This window comes from Cynocephalus volans, chromosome 11 (genome assembly GCF_027409185.1).
Source record: "Cynocephalus volans isolate mCynVol1 chromosome 11, mCynVol1.pri, whole genome shotgun sequence".
In the NCBI taxonomy this organism is placed as follows: domain Eukaryota; kingdom Metazoa; phylum Chordata; class Mammalia; order Dermoptera; family Cynocephalidae; genus Cynocephalus; species Cynocephalus volans.
Window position 1 is genome coordinate 118760730 of NC_084470.1, and position 19255 is coordinate 118779984.

Here is a 19255-nt window from a genome sequence, read left to right on the forward strand (position 1 = left end):
AGCTATTCAGCCCAGTACAAGGGAATGACGATTAACTGCAGGACTGATGATAATAAACCCAATTAACAATGATTAGTGACCAGCAACCATTCAGGGAACTACTTAAATATTTGATGACAGGGAATCGCCCCCAAGTTCTCGAATTACCTTGATTTTTTTTCTTTTTAGAAGTCCATTATGTAATGATACTGAGGCCCAATGGTTGTTAGAAATTTGTTTGTAGCAGTTGATTTTGTTTTGTAAAGCTAAAAAAAAAAAAAAAAAATCTCTAATTTGTTTAAGACTTTTTTAAGACTCAAGAGAGAACATCTCTCCTAAGAACATTAGACAGCTGACAGAGGAAATGACTGTGCTACGGTCTGTGAAGCTGGTCCCTAGAATAGACAAACATGTAGAGTTTCCCACCCCATACCCCTCCCCCAGCTTCCCTAAAATGATCGACTCTGCTAGGGATTCTGAGCAACACGTAATGAGAGATCATCTCAGAAAGACTATATACCTAAGTGGACAGTGGGCACTCCCAAGAGAGAAGATGGAAGACTGTGCCCCAGCTGGCCATAGAGCTAAAGCAGGAACGGACAGACCATCCAGCCATATCAGCCAAGTAGTTCTAGAGTTCTCTTCCAGGGCTGATCAAGAAAAGGGTAGCCAGGCTGCTCTCACTAGAGCCAACCATCTTTGTCCTAGATATGGGGACATGAATATTCTAAAATCCAGGGTTTTGCTGATAAATTGCATTAAAATTCATCCAAAATTTCCACGTATTTGGGATTTTATCCTCAGAACACCAACAGGAATATAGCCATATTCAGGAAAGAAATCTTAGTCATCCAAATTCCACCATTTCTTATAGAAGAAAGTCATAAGTAGACGTATTGTAAAGGTGGACAAGAAAGTCTGTGGTCCAGGTTTCTAGAAAGAGGAAACTGCAGAATGCCTGAGCCAAGTGCCTGAGTCACCTGTGTGGGGGGGCAAACAGCAGGGGGCTGCTGCTGGTGAGTCCACCAGGCAAGGGGATTCTCACTGTCTGTCACTGCAAAGAGCGGTGTTGGGTCATGGGCAGGACCACCTGAGGATGGAGGCCCTCTGTTTGGAAAGGCTCAGGAGATGGCCCTTCGGAGACTGGCCACACGAGCAGTCACACAGAGTAATGCAATAACCACCCCAGTGACCAGGGCTAACCTCTGCTGCACTTACCGTGTTCCAGGCAGCGTGCCAAGCCCCTTGTGACGCTGACCTCTGCAATCCCCTCAACAGCCCTGTGAGAGATGCTCTTCTCAGCCCGCTCTAACACAGCAGGGAGAGCAAAAGCTGAGTTAAGGGGTCATTATGGGGAGTGAATAAATACACCTAGTCCACGGACCTGCCATCGGGCTGTTAGGCCACCAAGTCCCTGTGTCCCATGTACCTCAGCCTGTCAGAGGTGCTCCTGGGAACAGGAGCACCAGGCGGTATGGCAGCTCTGAGAGTCAGAGTCAGAAAGGAGAGAGAAAATTGGGGGGAGAAACAAAGAGAGTAAGGATGGTAAACCTTGCAGTTTAGCCAGGGGCCCCACCCCTCAGACCCTCAGGCAGCATCTGAAGGTAGAGATTGGACAGGCTCAGGTCTGGGAGTTTTGGTCCCCCACACTCCAAACCTTCACCTCCTACCTGGCAGTCCTCAGAGTCCCAATTCTTGCTCTTACCAACCCAATGGAGTGTTTTTAAGGTTTTGTTGTGGCGATACATGATGTGAAAAGCTCTCCTGCCCACTCTCAGCCCACACATCTCCAGCACTGTCTGGCAGGCCCCACCACCACGCAGCCAACCCCTGGGCTCATGGACGTATGCCCGTGTGCACACACGCACACGTGACACTCCACACCTTCTCATGCTCACACAACACACACTCATAGCCACACATCCCACACGCACTCACTCCACATGCACATGTCACATGCCATACACATCGTATACCACACAGTGCACACCCACACCCTGACAACTGCACACCTCACACTGATGCATCACACAACAGACAGGGCACACTCACACTCCACATGCTACACTCACAATCACACTGGACACGTACTTCACACACTCACAGATCACAGTTACACAGACATTCACACTCACACACGCTCACACCTACTCACACACACACCCCATTCATTTATTCACAGTCTCTCTCTGTGTCTCTCTCTGTCTCTCCAAGGTTACCACAGGCCTCAAGCCCAGTGGACGGCAGAGCCCAGCTGTGCGACAGCTGGAGGGCATGGGGAAGAGCCCTCTAAGTAGGGAAGGTAGGGATGATTGAACTGAAAGCCCCAGCAGCCGGTCACACTAACCAGAGGCCCGAGGTTGCCCTCTTGAGTCTTGGAGGGCAAGACCATTTGGTGGCTAGAGGACATCACAAGACAGCCGCTCCGAGCCAGTGGAGACCGGATGGCTGGGGCAGGGCAGAGCAGGGTGCTCGCCCCCACACACGCTTCCTCCACACCTGCTCTGAGCCTCACGTTCAACCTCCAGAGCGGATGTTGTTTTGTGTTTTGGAGAAAGCGTGTGACAAATCCGGTGTGTGGGGGCGAGTGGGGAGGGGTGCACACATGACCACTGAGGAGCCTAGGGGCTCCCTCAGCTGCACCCTCCCAGAAACAGCGTGGGAATGGCCTGAAGCCTTGTGGGCATCAGAGGCTGCAGCGCCTGCAGGGGCCCTGGGAGTGACACCCAGGAATGAGACATCCAGGAATGAAGGCTGGGAGATCCTCCAGTAAGTGGCAGCCTGGTGCATCTCCACATGAAAGGGCTCTTCAAGCACATCTGGTTCTGTGATTTCTGCTGACCTCACAAAAGCCAGGAGAGGTTGGCAGGGCAGGGACCATCCCTGTTTTATCGATGAGAAAACTGAGCCCCAAGGAAGCTTCCCAGGGCTGGAAAGCGCCGAGCCAGGACCAGAACCCAGGTCTTCTGACTGTAATCCAAAGCTCTTCCTGTGACACCTTGTGACCTCAGTACCCTCCCTTCTCCCTCAGTCAGTGGGTCTCACTCTCAGACCCTCAGGGTCCTGAAGGATGGCTCTTCCAGGCTGCTGTAACTTCAGGCAAAGTCACTGTATGACCTGTCACACCCTAGTCCTGCACTGCTCCTGCCAGAGGGCAGCACCTTATGGAGATGGTTGGGGGAAATGAGGGCTGAGGAGCTGGACCAGCTGTGGTTACAGCCCAGGAACTATGTTCTGTAGGGGAAATGCCAGGGATCATCTAGTCCCACCTTCATTTATTTTCTAGAAAAAAAAATCGAGGCTCAGAAAAAAGTAGTGAATTGTTCAAAGTCCATAGTTAGTATCCCATTTAGTAGGTGCTCAAAAGTATTTGTAAATTAATGAATGAGCTAATGACTAACTAATGTTAAGAACTACAACCAGCATCTTCCAACGTCAGGCCCAAGTGTCTGTCCCTATAACCTTCCTTCGATGGGAAAACTGATGATAAGGCTCCTCTGTGCTGATGGCAGGGACAGAGCAGGTGACTCTGGGTCAGGAGTCAGTTAATACACACAAAGCATAGGAGACCCCTCAAGAAAAAGTGTCATGGCAAAGAAACATCAGGCCTGGTGGTTGCTCATAGTCTCAGGGTGCTTCCTGGAGGCCCTTTGAACCCTGGCGACCCATTCTCACTTAAAACAATGTAATTTTCTCAGCTCCTGACTTCCGCTGTGGTTTGCTGGTGTTTTCTTTTTTTAGTCGAACACTAGTTAGCAAACAAGACAGGTTGTCATTTCCTCATTTTGAAGCCTTGCTCCTCGTGGGGGTCAGAAGCCTATTTCAAGCTCCGGATTGTGAGAGCTCCTGGTGAGCAGTGGGTCTCTGTCTCCCACTCCGGGGGCTCTTGGGTGAGACCTTGCTCTGGAAGGAACCATGGACCTCTTGCTTTGGTCACTCTACTTCCTGCCAGGTAAGTGCTGCCGGGAGGCACTTCAGACTTCCTGTGCGGTTTGGATTGGCCACAGGTAGGGGAGTTGCCAGGCATCTCCAGCTCTGATGTTTCTGGACAGATTCACTGGCAAACCAGTACCTAGGGCAGACACTTCCGATCAGGTTAAGGGCTGAAGGTGTCCCCTCTCCTCGATAAATTTGCCTATTAATATGGGATATCGAAGCAGGTGCCTCCCAAGTTCTTACTTCTACATTCTCTTTCTTTAGATCTTTTTTACTTCTGAATTTCCAACTTTCAACTATAAATGAAGACTCAGTAATCCGTTCAGTAACCCTAATCTGTTTCCTGATTTCCATACCTCAATTTACAATGGTCTTCTGGCCACCCTCATTTCTGTATGCCACCAGGATCTCAAATGCTACTTGCCTAACAACTTACCTCAGACACCTCACAGGTTGCCATCCAAACCAGCTATTCTGTCTGTCTTTCAGACATCGGCCACAAAATGCCAGAATGGCTTTTCACCACCTCTTCCTATTTATCCTCACCCAGACCTTGGTCCAATCAATAGCCAGTTCATGTAGTTTCTAGACCCACATGTACTGGGATGAGAAGTGCAGTCTCTACTAGGGAGGCAACAGAAGAAATGGAGAGGAAAGGAGCTCACGATCACCTCCTAACTCTCTTTCCCACGTCCTCCAACTCAGCCTGCATGCAGCTCCAGATCTGTTTCCTGAAGCTTGATTCTAATCATTGGATTGCCCTTCCCAAAAACCTTCAATGGCTCCCACTGCCTACTGAGTGAAATACACACTCCTCCCTTGGACTGACTGTTTACACTCTGAGCTTTCCACACTCCCTGCACTTTCCTAGCTTCCAGACAAACAGGACATCCCCATGAATACACGCCACACGTTCCTGCCACCACGCCCTTGCTCATACTGTGCCTTCTGCCAGGAACACCCTTCTTCTCACCTTTACCTTTTACAGGTTCTTCAAAATTCATTTCAAATTCCACCTCCTTCTTGTAGACATTCCTGAGGCCCCTCTTCTGAGCCCCAGTAGCTGATCACATTCTGCCTTGTATTCTGGGTTGAAGTGTGTCCATCTTATTTGGTTTATTAAATGAAAAGCTCCTTGAGGGTCAAAATGGTTTCTTATTCGTATTTTCTTTCTACATGATGTCTTGAGGATGGAAGAAACTCAAATATTTATTGAGTTGAAGATTGGAGATACCTAAATGCCCAAAGGAATGGAGTTTTGATGAGCTGTCAGACTCTATGAGGGTAGTAGGACTTATATGTGCACAGTGGATGATTAACTAGACTGAGCCTGAGAAGGAAAATGGGGTTGGATGGGGAGTAGCAGATCTAAAGGAGTGAAAAGTACCCAAACAGAACCACCTCAGTCTGTCCCGAGCAGCCCCACCATTCTAGCAGGGTCAGCGGGGTCCCTTCTCTGGGCCCCATCCTTCTCCAGTCATGCCCTTCCCCACAGGGTAAGGAGTCTGCAGTCTCAAGAAGATGTGCTCACCCCAAGCCCATACCCACGCCCCCTCTTCTAGACCTGGAATTCCCTGTTCAAATGACTCTGGGTCCATTTTCAATGACTATGCAAGCTTCTATCCTGCGTCTCTCCTTTGAGGTTGACCCCTATGCTTATACAAGATGGACACAGGTAGATTTGGGGAAGGAGGTGATGTGTGTGGAGCCTGTATTTGCAAGCTGGGCTACCTACTATGTATACACCAGGTCCCCTGTGGTGTGGGCAAGAGTCAGAAATGTAACGAGAAGGGAGACAGGCAGAGGCTGGGGTCAGGAAGCCTGGAGCCATTTTTTCCTGCATAGCTATGTTTTACAGTAGACTTCCAAGGACTGTGTAAATTTGCCAAGATAGTGGAATAAAACATTCTTTTCAACAGTTTATTAGCTTTATTTATCACTTAAAAATATTTAGACATATGATATTTGGGCTTTTATTTGTACTTCTGCTCCAGGTCCTGAAAATGTTGGGGTGGGCTTGACCGCTAGACCCCAGTACATGAGACACAGGCTGTGGGCCACACTGCCTGGGGCCCTCTGTGGCATTCTGTAATAAAGCAAGATGGTACCATACAGCATGGCCTTTCAAACCTTTTTAACCTTGACCCATAATAATTATTATTATAATGATACATACACATGATGTTGTGACCCAATACATACACACTCACACAACTAAAATTTATTCTTGATTCTTTTTTTTTTTTTATTGAAGCATAATTGATTCTACATATCTGTGGGGTACAGAGTTGAATATCAATACCTGTGTTCAATGTGTGATGAGCAAATCAGGATAATTAGCATGTTCATCATTACAAAACATGATCATTTCTTGTGTCCATTAACCAACTTCTCACCAACCCCCTCCCCCTTTCCCACCTTGATCCTTTAATATGAGGATGAGTTTTGGGCATTGGCAGTTGGGTAGATGATGGTGTCATTGGAGGAGTATGTGAAGGACAGGTTTTGGAAGAGAAATCAAGAGTTCCTTTTTGGCTTTTGTGTGTTTGGAATACATTTTATATATTCAAGTGGAGTCCAAGTGGAGATGTCAGAGAGGCAAGTCTGGAGCTCAGAGGTAAAGAAAAGACTGAGTTGGCATGAAAAGCCATGGGAGTAAATGAGCTAGCAAGAGGAGAGAAGGGGGAGGGACAGAGAAAAGAACAGGCCCAAGGACCAGGCCCTGAGCTGGCCCAACACTGAGAGGTGGCTGGAGAAGGGGCAGGAAAGGGACTGAAGAGCAGCACCGTTGAGTGTACGGTGTAAAGGAGCCAGGATGAGACAGTGCTGCAAGGTGGGAGGGCTTGATTCTGTCAACTGCTACAGAGAGGTAGAGTAAAAGACAACAGAGAAGTGACCGCTGAGTGTGGCAACGAGGACAACGTTGGTGACCTTGGCACGAGCAGTTTGAGTGGAATATTGGAGACAAACTTCTGATGGGAGTAGGTTGAAGAGAAATGGGGCGGTGTGGAAGTGAATTGATTTAGGGAATTTGACGACTCATTTGAGAGGTAACAGAGAAGGGCGTGAGCAGATTCAGAGCCTGGGCGTAAGCTATGGCAATGCTAGCAGAGAAGGAAAACCCAACGGTGCGGGGAGAGACAAGGCGTAATAGCAGAGGAGTTCTAGAACAGGCGGGAAGGATAGACTCCGGACACAGAAGGAAGGACTGGCTTTGGGGGCAGGGGGACACCATTCACTGTGACAGGACAAAGGTCACACAGCAGGCTGGACACAACTAGGTTGTTGCTGTATATGGAAGTGGAAAGCTGAGTGGGACTCTTCTTATCCTTTTTGGAAAAAGTTCCATGCTCCTTTCGATAAACACGAAAACCTCAGGCCAGCTCTCCTCTCCCCAAGATTCTGCTCTGACTTGAGTTGATCGGGTCCTCAGCTCCACTCCACTAGAAAATCACCACTAATAGTCTGTCTCCAGGGCATCCCCAGCGCCAAGGCTCTGTGGACTTTACCTTACTCTGCAATAGGAAAATCATAGGGTTTTTTCCCCCATGTTCCAAACATGCATTAACATCCAATCGTATATTGTTGGCCGGGCCCCAGACTCAGCAGCTTTCCTTGAACTTCATCCACCCAGCATTGGAGCAGGGAGGATCCGGGCAAGCCAGGAACTTACCAAAAGCTCAACCCTGAGCAGAATGAGGCCGCGGGAGCTGTCTGCACAGATGATGACCCCCATTTCTGCTCTGTCTTGCCCTGGTCCATTTCATAACATCTTGCTCTTGCAAAGGCAGCCTTCAGGCCCCCTTTCTGGCTGGGCTAGTTTCATTCAAACACCTTCACATGCTCCCCACCCTCAGTGTCCAGCTTTCCACAAAGATGTGGGCTGGGCTGTCTGGAGGCACAAGGTGATTCCCCAACACCCTTGATTGGGCCTTGGTCCTTTGATTGGGACTGTGTGACCAGTAATGCTTCCATTGAGGGGTTCCAGTCGTGAGGCTTCCTCATGACTCAATTTCCAGTGGGTTTTAAGCAGTGTTGGGTTTTCCACGTGGGGGGGTTCCACGTCAGATCTTGTGTCTCACTGGCCCCTTGCCTCTCCCTGCCACGGTAACATCAGCCACACTTTTAGATCTCAAAATGCTCCTGTAAATGCTCCCTCTCCAGGCCCTCCCCGCCCTCCCCTAACCTCCATCTCTGTTCCCATGATTGTTTCTACCTCTTTACTGTTGTCCACATTCTTCCCTCCACCTGGAACATCCTTATCCAGAAGCCTCCAGCCCCACCTCTTTCCTGCAGCTTTCCTTGACTGTCATTTGACTAAAGCCCTTGGTGCTGTTCTTCATGTATGGTCTGTGAATAAGTTTCAGTATGTTTGTGAACTTCTCTCCCCCCATGGACCTGCTACGTCCTCTCTCACACCCCAGCCTTTGTGGGACTGTTCCATCTATCTGGAAGTCCCTCTTGTCCTCTGTCCCAGACTTCCAGCCCCATCCCAACACACACACATACGTATTACCTTACGAACCCTCTTCCCAGAAGTATGCAGACACTTCCTGGGACCCACTTAGTTGACAATTACTCATGCATGGCCTTGCCCTCTTCTGCAGATGGCTCAACTGCATTAGACATTCCTCTCTCACCCAAGGCAGAAGCTTTTTGATGTCAGGGACTCATGAACCACATCCTTTATCCTCCCCCACTCCACACCCTTCCCAACACACATACAAGGTGTGCACACCCGTGTACACACGCACACACACTCATACACACCCTGGCTGTCCTTCCTCATTCTCTACCTCAGCGATGAGCATTGTCATTCTGTCAGGTGCTCTCTGTTCCCATTCCTTCAGGTAACCACTTAGACATCGCTTCTTCCAGAAAGCCTTCCTCAAATGACACCATCCCCCTGGATGAGGCTCCTCTGCTCACTCCTTCCAAGGAACCCCATGCCATCTCTGTCATGGGATTTGTTTCACTGTGCTCTAGTGGCTGTCTATTGGTGTCACTCACTAAATGATGTCTTCTGCGAGGGAGGGATACCGGCTATCTTACTACCAAATGAAAGGCATTCAATAAGTATTTGTTGTATTATTTAATAAATAGAACTGTGGATAAATGGTTGGATGAATGGATCTGAGCAAAACAAAACTGGAAAGGAAAATCTCTTGCAGCATAACCATACCATGCCTCCCAACACCACACTCAAGTTGCTTTGGGGTCACCCAGGCAACTTAAGTCTCCTTGGAGTGGGTGTCGTTGTTTTGACTAGATTCTCAGGAGTTTGGTGTCTGGGTCTTTATGGATTTGGGTTTGGTGATGAGGCCTGGGCTGGGGCTGAGGGTTAAGGTAAGGCTTGGGCATAGGGTTGGGGGTGGACATAGATCTGGTCTGAGGTTGTGAATAGGGTTGGGGACAGGAAGGAGCTGAGAATGAGTCTAAGAGTGGACATCAGGATAGAGCTAAGAGCTGGCTGAGGCTGGGCTGATAACCGGGATGGGGCTGGATCTGGGATGCGTGTGAGGCTGGGCTGGGGCCTGGGCTAGGGTTGGAGATGTGGCTAGGGTTGTGATATAGCTGGAGGTGAAGCTTTCTCTGCATTAACTCCCTCTTCTTTCAGTATCTGGGGTTCTGAAGAGCCTCCCAGAAGTAAAGCTGGAGGGAGAGCTGGGCGGATCAGTTCTCATCGAGTGCCCACTTCCTGTAATGAACGTGAGAATATATCTGTGCCGGGAGATGGCTAAATCTGGAGTGTGTGCTACCGTGGTGTCCAACACCAACTTTGTCAAAGAGGAATACAGGAGCCGCGTCACTCTGGAGCTGTGCCAAGACAAGAATCTGTTCCTAGTGGAGGTGACAAAGCTGACCAAAAGTGACAGCGGAGTCTATGCCTGTGGGGTGGGCGTGAACACAGACTGGGCCAAGACCCTGCAAGTCACCCTGAGTGTCCACAATGGTAGGTGCCCCAGCTGGCTGACTGGAGGCTCAGACCACCCAGAAACATTTCCACTCAGGAATATTGGGACAGTCATCTAACAGTCCCCCAAACTTTTATGCTATTGCCATAATAGCCAGTCCAATTATAATTGGGATCTACATAGCTGAAACCTCATAGTCAATTAACTTTGTGGTCCATGGAATTTTCTGTCCAAAGTGGATGAAAGGAACAAGTTAGGAGCTCTGTTGCTGCCCATCCTACCCAGGGCATGAGGGGAATGGGGGCTTCAGATAGAGGAGAGGCTTTGAGACTGGAAGAAATGGGAAGCAAAAGGACATAATTGTCCCATGAGAAATGTCAGGGATGAATATTTAAAAAAGACACCCATTTATTAAGCTATATTTGTAGGCCATACTTGTTACTTGATGGTCTGATCTTTTATTTCTCTTGAATCCTGCTTTTCTGCTTTTCTTCACTGACTTCCCTACACACATGCAGCACTAATTCAACAGCCTATAATCCCAATGGCCTCTGATGGTTTTGCAGGGAATATTGACTGAGGTAGGGGGAAAGGATATTTCTTTAAGGAAAGCCCCAGCCCAGTCCCTTTTCCACTCCTCTCAGTGGACTCTGTCTTCATCCCGTCACTGCCATCCACCCTGGCTGACTCAGCTTCAGTGTACACCAGCAGTCCCTTCCCCAAGCCTCAGTCTCCCCCTAGAGACCACCAACATGTTCTTGCTTCCAACAGAGTATGAGCCATTCTGGGAAGAGGAGCCGACACCTGAGCCTCCAAAATTGTTTCAAAAATTTCTGCGCCTGCAGATGTCCTTTTGGCAGATGTCTGCACATGCCAGTTCTGAATTCATATCCAAAGGTCAGTTCACGAAAGTGAGGGTGGGAGAGGTAGGGGATGCTGTGGCATTGTGAAAATGGGGGACGGTGTGTGTGTCCTGTTCATAGAGTGGCTGGCAAAGCAGAGCTGAGTCTCAGATGTGTGTTTCCCTGCCTTGGGAACGTGAACCTCCCTGAGATCTGCTTTCCATATCCTTCAAACCTATCCTGCAGCCAGGACATCCAGCCCTCACTGCAGAACCTAAACATGACCACCAGGTGGCACCACAAGTAACAAAGTTTGCGCTCCATTCACAAAATCTAGCTTTTTAATGAATGACGGACGAAACCAACACTGGGCAGACGTTTCCCAGCTGGAGGTCATCATGCCTCCTGCTCCTCACAGGGCTGTATTCTACCTGCTGGCATCTAGTGATTTTAATAACTCTATCCAGCAATTAAAAGACGAATGATGAGCATATGATACCTTTACATTTCTTTTATTTTTTTTTATTTTAACATTTAATTGTGCATATTTCTGGGGAACAGTGTGTTGTTTCAATGCATGCATACAGTGTACATCGGTCCACTTAGGGTAGATAGCATAGCTTCATATCCGTTAACCCACCACTTCCCCTGCCCCACCCTCTCTCCACTCTGGCCTCTGGTAACCACTATTCTACTCTCTACTTCTATGAGAACCACCTTTTTTTCCTTTTTCTTTTTTTAGATTTCACATATGAGTGAGGTCATGTGGTATTTGTCTTTCTGTGCCTGGCTCATTTCACTTAACATGATGGTCTATAGTTCCATCCATGTTGCTGCACATGACAGGATTTCTTTTAAATATATATATATATATATACATCTGAATAATATCCTATTATGTATACATAGCACAGGGGTTTTTTAATCCATTCATCAGTTGATGGGGATTTAGGTTGGTTCCTTCTTTTGGCTATTGTGAATAGTGTTGCAATGAATGTGGGCGTGCAGGAGTCTCTTTGATATATTGATTTCACTTCCTTTGGATATATACCGAGTAGCAGGACCCAGCAGTGAGATAGCTGGGTTGTAAGGTAGATCTATTTTTAGTTCTCTGAGGAAGCTTCATACTGTTTACTGTTTTCCACGATGTCTGTACCAACTTATGTTCCCTCCAACAATGTAGAAGGGTTCCCTTTTCTCTGCATCCTTGCCAGCATTTGTTATATTCTGTCTTGTTGATAATAGCCATTCTAACTGGAGTGAGGTGGTATCTCATCATGGTTTTAATTTGCATTTCCCTGATGATTAGTGATATTGAGCAGTTTTGTTCTTTTTTCTTTCTTTTTTTTTTTTTTAAGATGACTGGTAAGGGGATCTTAACACTTGACTTGGTGTTGTTGTCAGCACCACGCTCTCCCAAGTGAGCTAATTGGCCATCCCTATATATAGGGATCCGAACTCGTACCCTTGGTGTTCTCCCAAGTGAGCCATGGGCCAGCCCATTGAGCAGTTTTTAATGGGTCTGTTGGCCATTTGCATGTCTTCTTTTGAGAAATGTCTGTTCAGGTTCCTTTGCCCTTTTTTAATTGCTTTGGTTTTTTGCTGTTGAGTTGAGTTCCTTATATATTCTGGATATTAGCCCCTTGTCTGATATGTAGTTTGCAAACACTTTCTCCCATTTTGTAGGTCATCTCTTCATTTTGTTGTGTCCTTTGCTGTGCAGAAACGTTTTGGTTTGATGTAGTCTTTTTTTTTCTTTTGCCTTAGTTCCCTGTGCCTTTTATAGTGTACCCATTCCCATTTCGTATGGTGTTTCCCCTATGTTGTCTTCTAGCAGTTTCATAGTTTTAGGTCTTAAATTTAGGTCCTTAATCCATTTTGAGTTGATTTTTGTGTATGGTGAGAGAGATACAGGTCTAGTTTCAATCTTCTCCAAGTGGATATCCAGTTTTCCCACCACCCAGTTTTCCCATTTGTTGAAGAGGCTGTCCTTTCCCCAGTGTACATTTTTGGCACCTTCATTGAAAATCAGTTGGATATAAATGCATGGGTTTATTTTTGGGCTCTCTATTCTGTTATATTGCAATACCTTTACATTTTTATATCATTTCCCAGTTTTAAACGCATTTTGACATGCAATATTTTCATCATATCTTTACATATACCCTGTGAGGTTGATACATTAATTACACAAGGGGATCCTGCTGGGTACCAAGAGGGACAGTGTAACTGAGCAAATCATTTAACCAAGGTTGTGACTGATAGGTATGGGATGGGGGAGAATAGATAACCACACAAAATAGCACAAGACAGAGTGGGAATAGAACTACAAACAAAGCCTTCCCCCTGTCCAGAGGAGGGCAAGCGCTTCTGCCTAGGAAGTCATGAAAGGCTTCCTGGAGGAAATGGTATCTGAAGCAAATATATATAGAATTGACTAGGTATCTATCACATGCTCAGAAGGCGTTTCAGGCCATGAGGACTGCAAGAATAAAGGTAGTCTGGGTGAAAGGGAAGAGTGTATTGAGAAAAGCGATGGTGACCCAATCCTGTTGGAAACTAGAGTGTATATATGAGAGGTCACTTTTTCCTTCTGTCTCTTGCAGTTACCACACCAGCTCAAAGGACAGAGGCTCCTCCAGCCAACCACACCTCCCCCACCACCCTAATCAGACACTACCCTCGAGTTTCCAGAGCATCTTCAGTACCAGCTGCCAATCCCTCAACCCTACTGCCATCCACCACAGCTTCAAAGACCCCAACTTGGGAGGGGCTGCTCAGGCCCCAGACAGCCAGCTACAACCACCACATCAGGCTGCACAGGCAGAGGTAAGAGGCCTCCACAGTTCAGGAGGGGCTGGAACCCAGGCAAGGTAGGCTAGAGCTAGGAGACCCACTGAAATGTTCCTGCAATGTCCACTATTAGAGACCTTCTTGGCTTTGTCTCTAGAAGGCCACTGTGAAATATACTACCCATGAGTATAGCACATTAACTCATTAGTGCCATTAACAAGAATATCTTGTCAATGCCCCAGCATTGACACTGTAGAAAGAGACTCAAGTCTTTCAGTAACTCAGATTCATTCAAACCTGTTTTGATGGGAAGAACAAAACGAGAATAAAATTAGAATGAACTATTCTCCTATTCAATATTAAAATTACTTTCATCTGTGATCGCATATATTTCTATATCGGACAGCACTCGTCTAAAGGCCGGGGTGCAGCTCAGGGAAGTACTGCAATTGACCACTAGGGGGCAGCATTATAGCATAGTCCAAAGAAAACCTGTAGTAATTGGAATTATTTGTGCCTAAGCAAAGACAAACATGTTAGTGAGGAAAGGAACCTCCAACATCATTTGGGTTCTATAGATGGGGAAACTGGGGCCATGTGAGCTAAGTGGTTTCAAATATAATCAGGACTCCTAATTCAGCAAATCACACCAACCTACCTACTATTGGAGAAGATACCAAGTAAATTCAACCAACCACTGTTAGTCTCTACCATGTGCCAGGCATTGTGCTATGTTCTGAAGATGTAAAAAGATAAAAACATGCAATATTCAGGTCTTACTAACACAGGTCTGACTGTGATAAAGTTTGTAATAGGCATGAAAATAAGAATTAAGAACACAGAGCACGAAAAAATTGATTCTGGCTTGCCAAGATTGGGGAAGAAAAGAGGACTTACACACTGTCCCTTTAAGAAAGTAAGATTTCGATATGTCGAGAAAATGAAGAGGAGACCTTCTAGGCAGAGGAAGCACTGTGCGATAAACATCCTGTCTTCCAAAGTTACAAGAAACTAACTCATTTAATATTTCCAATAATCTTGTGAGAAAACCGAAGTGCAGACATTGTAAGGGGAACCGGCATTTATTGAACCCTACTATAGGCCAGGTGCATTAAATTCTTTACGACCACTATTTTGTTTTATTCTCATAACAGTTCATAACTTATGGGGAAATAAGGCTCAGAGAAGTTGGGAGACTTGTTCAAGATCACGCAGCCAGTAAAGGATAGAATTTGAATTCGAACCCAAGTTTCCTAAGTCTATAGACCAGTCTCTTTGGGGGAAATGGAGAGAGTTTTGTTAACAAAGAGACAAACCTGAGTCATCTCCAAAACAGCTGGCACAGGAAAGCTTCCTTAAACCCCCCTCCCTTACTAACCTTGTCTTCCTCCCTCTCTCCCTTTCCTTCCCTCTCCAGAGCATTCGACTATGGCTCACAGTCTGGGAGGGAAGGCCCAGGATTTCACATCCTGATCGCGACCTTCCTAGGCCTTATCTTGATAGCACTTCTGGGGCTGGTGATGAAAAGAGCCATTCAGAGGAGGAAAGGTGAGCGGCGGGGCCGGCGCTCCAGTAGGGAGAGCCGAGCTATCCAAAGAGCACAGAGTACTCAGATCCCTGCGTGCACGTCCCGGGGAAACTCGGGGAGTTTTCCATGAGCAGCCCGGAGTGTAGGCAAGTGGAATGGCGGTCAATGACGTGGAAATGGGGACGAGAAGCAGAGCGCTGGGCCCTTTGGTCGTCAGGCTGTGCCTCGCACATTCTGCACACTTTGACGATACCCCTGCTCGTCAGGCCCGGGGAGGGAGGCGGCAGCCTTTAGTTTGGGAAGGTTGGGTGGGGAAGCCGCGGGCCTCTGATGCCATTTTCCTCTCTCCTTCCCGGTGGCTTTGCCGAGAAGCCCTCTCCAGGCGGGTCCGCCGACTGGCCGTGAGGATACGCGCCCCGGAGGCCTCCCGGCGGCCCGGGTCGCTGCGGCCCCTAGCGTCGCAGAGGCCGCACTCCCAAAACAACGTCTACAGCGCCTGCCCGCGGCGCGCTCGGGGACCGGACGCGGCGGGTGAGCGGACGCGGCCGGCGGGCGGCGGGCGGCAGGCGGGAGGAGCAGGAGCGCCCGCGCCGAAGGTGCGCCCCGCGCCACGGCTGGGGAAAGCCCCTGCGGCAGGGCCGCGCCCCCTCCCCGGGCTCCCGTGGCGGGGCGGGGCTGGGAGCTGGGGGCGGGGCTAAGTGGGGATTGAAGCCAGGCCACGCCCTCATCTCGGCGCTCCCCTTCCCGATAGGCGAGAGTGAGGCGCCGCTGCCAGGACCCGGATCCTCGGCGCCCGCCCCGCCGCAGGTAAGCTCCGCCCCTCCCCTGATTGGCAGTCGTGGCCCGAATGGGCGGCCCCAGCCCTAAGCGCGTACCCGAGGGCGGTTACTCCAGCCGCGTAGCCGAAGGGAGCGGGCTTTCCCAGCAGCTCCTGGGCCCGGGTCTGGGAGCGAGTTGTATCAGTTTTCTCCCGTGATAACGTCAGGAGACTACCCAGGAATGGTGGTGGACTCAGTTGCATGGCTTTCAGCCAAGCATTTCTCATGGGATAAATGCTTGCTGGACGCTGGCATCTTAGTGGAGAATGGTAGATGTAACTGCAGTGACGTGTAGGGCGTTCACGTGTAAGAGATTAGATTCTCAGGAGGTCCTAAGGGAGTGGAAGCTACCTAGTTTCACCTTAATGTGAGGGAGAACTTTCTAGTACACTCTCTATGATGAGAGGCCATTTACCCATCACTGGAGGCAGTTAGATCTGGTCCAGAGGATGAGCTGGCAGAGATGTGGACAGGATTCAACGTTGTGGGTGATTTGGGGTCATCGTTAAATCTAGGAACGGATCTAGGGGACTTGGGTGTCCATCAGTGGCCATTGATGGATGGTAAAAAGACTTTAAACTACCTACTCATCTTTGTTTTTCCAAATTAAGAAGAGGAAATATTTTATTCTCATAGCTCACAGTAGCTAAAACACCATTACCTCAGGAACCAGAGAAAGACTGCCAAATATCCCTGTTTTAATTAGTGTAGACGAAGCTAATGCAACAGACTCCAGAACACAGGGCTCACAAGATGGAAACCTATTTTCCCCTCAAGTAAAACTCAGGCAGAGGGACGGGAAGAGATGGCCTGAGCCACAAGGTCATCCAGGGAGTCAAGTTCCTTCTGTCTTATTGCTCCACTGTCCCCTGGAGTCTTGCATAGCCCATGGTCAGTACTCAGTCACATTGCACATTCCAGCCCAAGGAGGGAGAAAGAGAAAGCTGCTTCTTTAAGACTGTGACCCTGAAGTTTCACCTATCACTTCCACTCACATCCCACTGGCCATAAGTTTATCATGTGACACCTCCCTTCCAGGGAGGCTGATAGCCCTGGCTGGGCAGTCATGTGCCTTGCTAAGAAGCAGAGAATGATACTCAGCAACAAGTAGCAACTCTGCCACTGTCACCTCCACCTTCTTGAGCCTGCCCTTACCCACCCCTGCTAGACAAGGTTGGCATCAGCTTAGGAATGACCCAACAGAGCCTGTCCGTTCTACCCTTCCACCAGCCCTTTTCTCTGGAACTGCCCTGTGACCACACAGACCCTCACCTTGGCCTGTACCTTGCTCAAAGCTTACCATACCTCCCTATTTGAAACTCTCATTCCCACTATTAAGGCAAAACATGTGATGGAACGAATTTACAGCACAGTGCGTATACCTAATGGCTGATTCTTTTAGCTTTCACAGGGAGTATTTTCATTTTTTTAAGCCAAATAAATTAGTCTCAAATGATGAACTGTAACAGGCTGTGGGAGATGTATTTTTGAAGCAAGCTGCTGCTGCTTCCCTCTTTGTAAAGTACAAAATGTAAAAAAGTTCCTTTCAAAGAGCACTCACTGAATGCCTGCTATGTTCAGAGTACTGCCTTCCAGTTCTCAGAACTTGTGTTTAAAAACGTGAGATCCCCACCATGGCCTATGAGTGGATGTCACAATAACTGTGCCGTGCTGGGTCATTGGCACAGTCCTGTTCTCCCAGAATTGGCCATCCTGAAGGTCGATGACCCTGAAGTTTCTGTCTAGGAAGACGAGCACCACCGTACCCACATGGTATGCCACCCTCCTCCCCCGCACCACCCAGCCCACTCCTGGAATGCACTGTCATGTCACGTCACGGCCTGCCTCTCTGAACCCTTCCAGGGGCTCACGGGGTGACTCACCCTACTTCTGAATAACTCCCTAAAAAGATGCATATTTATTCCACGGTCATATCATCTTATCCCTGAAGGGATAGTCTCTCTGGCAGCTGGGTCTCCTTCACACCTGTGCTTAGCCACATGATTTTAGTCTGAGCCTCATTTAAGGCATTTCCTGCCCGTATTACATCTAAATGTTTTCCAGTTACCTTGGGTGAGACATCACTCTGAAATCCCCGGGGCTAGCCCACTCAATGGAGTTCAGTCATGTCTGTGTCTTTGCCTTCTGGAACTCAGCAACCAGGCCCATACACTCCATTCTCTGCTGTGGAAACCCACCTGGAGAGATACTAAAATCACCCTATTCAGGTCCACTGATGCTTCTTTGGTTGTTCCCAGGTGTCTGAAGGTCCCTGGCTCCCTGCCCCGTCTCTAAAGACCAGCTATGAATATGTGGGCTTCTACCACCAGCCTGCTGCCACGATGGAGGACAATGATTCGGATGACTACATCAATATTCCCAGCCTGACTCACCCACCCAGCTGTCCCCTGGGCCCAGACCTTGGTGCCAATGAGTCTTGTCTGTCTGTTGATTTCTGATACCTGCTCCATCTATTCTTGGAGCCCTCATTACCTCCCATGCCCCATCTGGACTCTCATCCCCATCTGCCTGTGCCCTGAGCATGGCTCTGTCCCCAGTTCCTCTTGCACACCTTTCCAGCTCGCTGTGGTTGTCAGTGGACTCTGGCCATACAGAGAATTTGTCCCAATGCCGCTTGCCTCCTTTCCATGACATCTTACAGGCTGTGGGATTTGCAGAGAGTCTCCTCAATATCTTTGATCACTGTGTCTTTGCTGCCCTGGTTCTAGATCATGTGGCATCAGGCTGGAGCGTAGGCCTAGCTGTTGCTTCAGGAGCCTCACACAAATAGGAGGGTGCTTTTAAAAGTTCATGGAAAAATAGAATTGGAAGATAATACAATTTTTTCCATGAACTCTTTGAAGTACTCTCATAGAAAGCCCTTGAGCTATACCCATAAGGTAGGGGGCCTGGTATGAAAACACCCCTGGGAACATCTTTGCCCTGATCCAAAGGCAGGCACCCGCTAGTTAGCTTCTACTTATCTCTAGTGCTATGTAAGGGCAATTTATTTTGATGTGATGCTGTATTCTAAATTTTCAGAACAAAGCTTGTTTGTGTTAGTGAGATATACATATATATCCGTAAGTCCTCTTTACTGTAAGTCTCCCTCACTTGGTGCACATAAGTACCCTGACCCTTGCATCTCCCCTCTTTTAGAAATAGTCTGTCATCTCCTTATCCTTCTTCTGTAGCCTAGCCCCAATATTTGTGCATTTATGTTAACTTTGGCCTATTTTAGTCATCCAAAACCATTACGTTTCTCTGCTGTCAGAAATGGACCTCATCTCCTTGCCAGTTTCAGACAGCATATGGCAAGGTGGGGAGGGAAAGCAGTCTGGGGTTCCTGAAGGGCCAGGGGCTCTGCAGGACTTATGTCATGGAAGAAGAGATAGCCCACCCCCTACATATGCTCTTCCTCTTACATTTTTTAACCAAGGTGAT

The 19255-nt window shown here is 48.2% G+C and overlaps 1 protein-coding gene across 1 annotated transcript; it reads left to right on the forward strand.

The window, feature by feature from the left end:
- The first annotated feature begins 3894 nt into the window (after positions 1 to 3894).
- FCMR (Fc mu receptor) lies at positions 3895 to 18270 on the forward strand. The gene is made up of 8 exons (XM_063113461.1): positions 3895 to 3931; positions 9533 to 9868; positions 10602 to 10727; positions 13279 to 13501; positions 14883 to 15013; positions 15366 to 15524; positions 15745 to 15800; positions 18070 to 18270. The coding sequence occupies exons 1-8, from the start codon at positions 3895 to 3897 to the stop codon at positions 18268 to 18270; spliced, it is 1269 nt and encodes a 422-aa protein (XP_062969531.1).
- Positions 18271 to 19255: the final 985 nt, after the last annotated feature.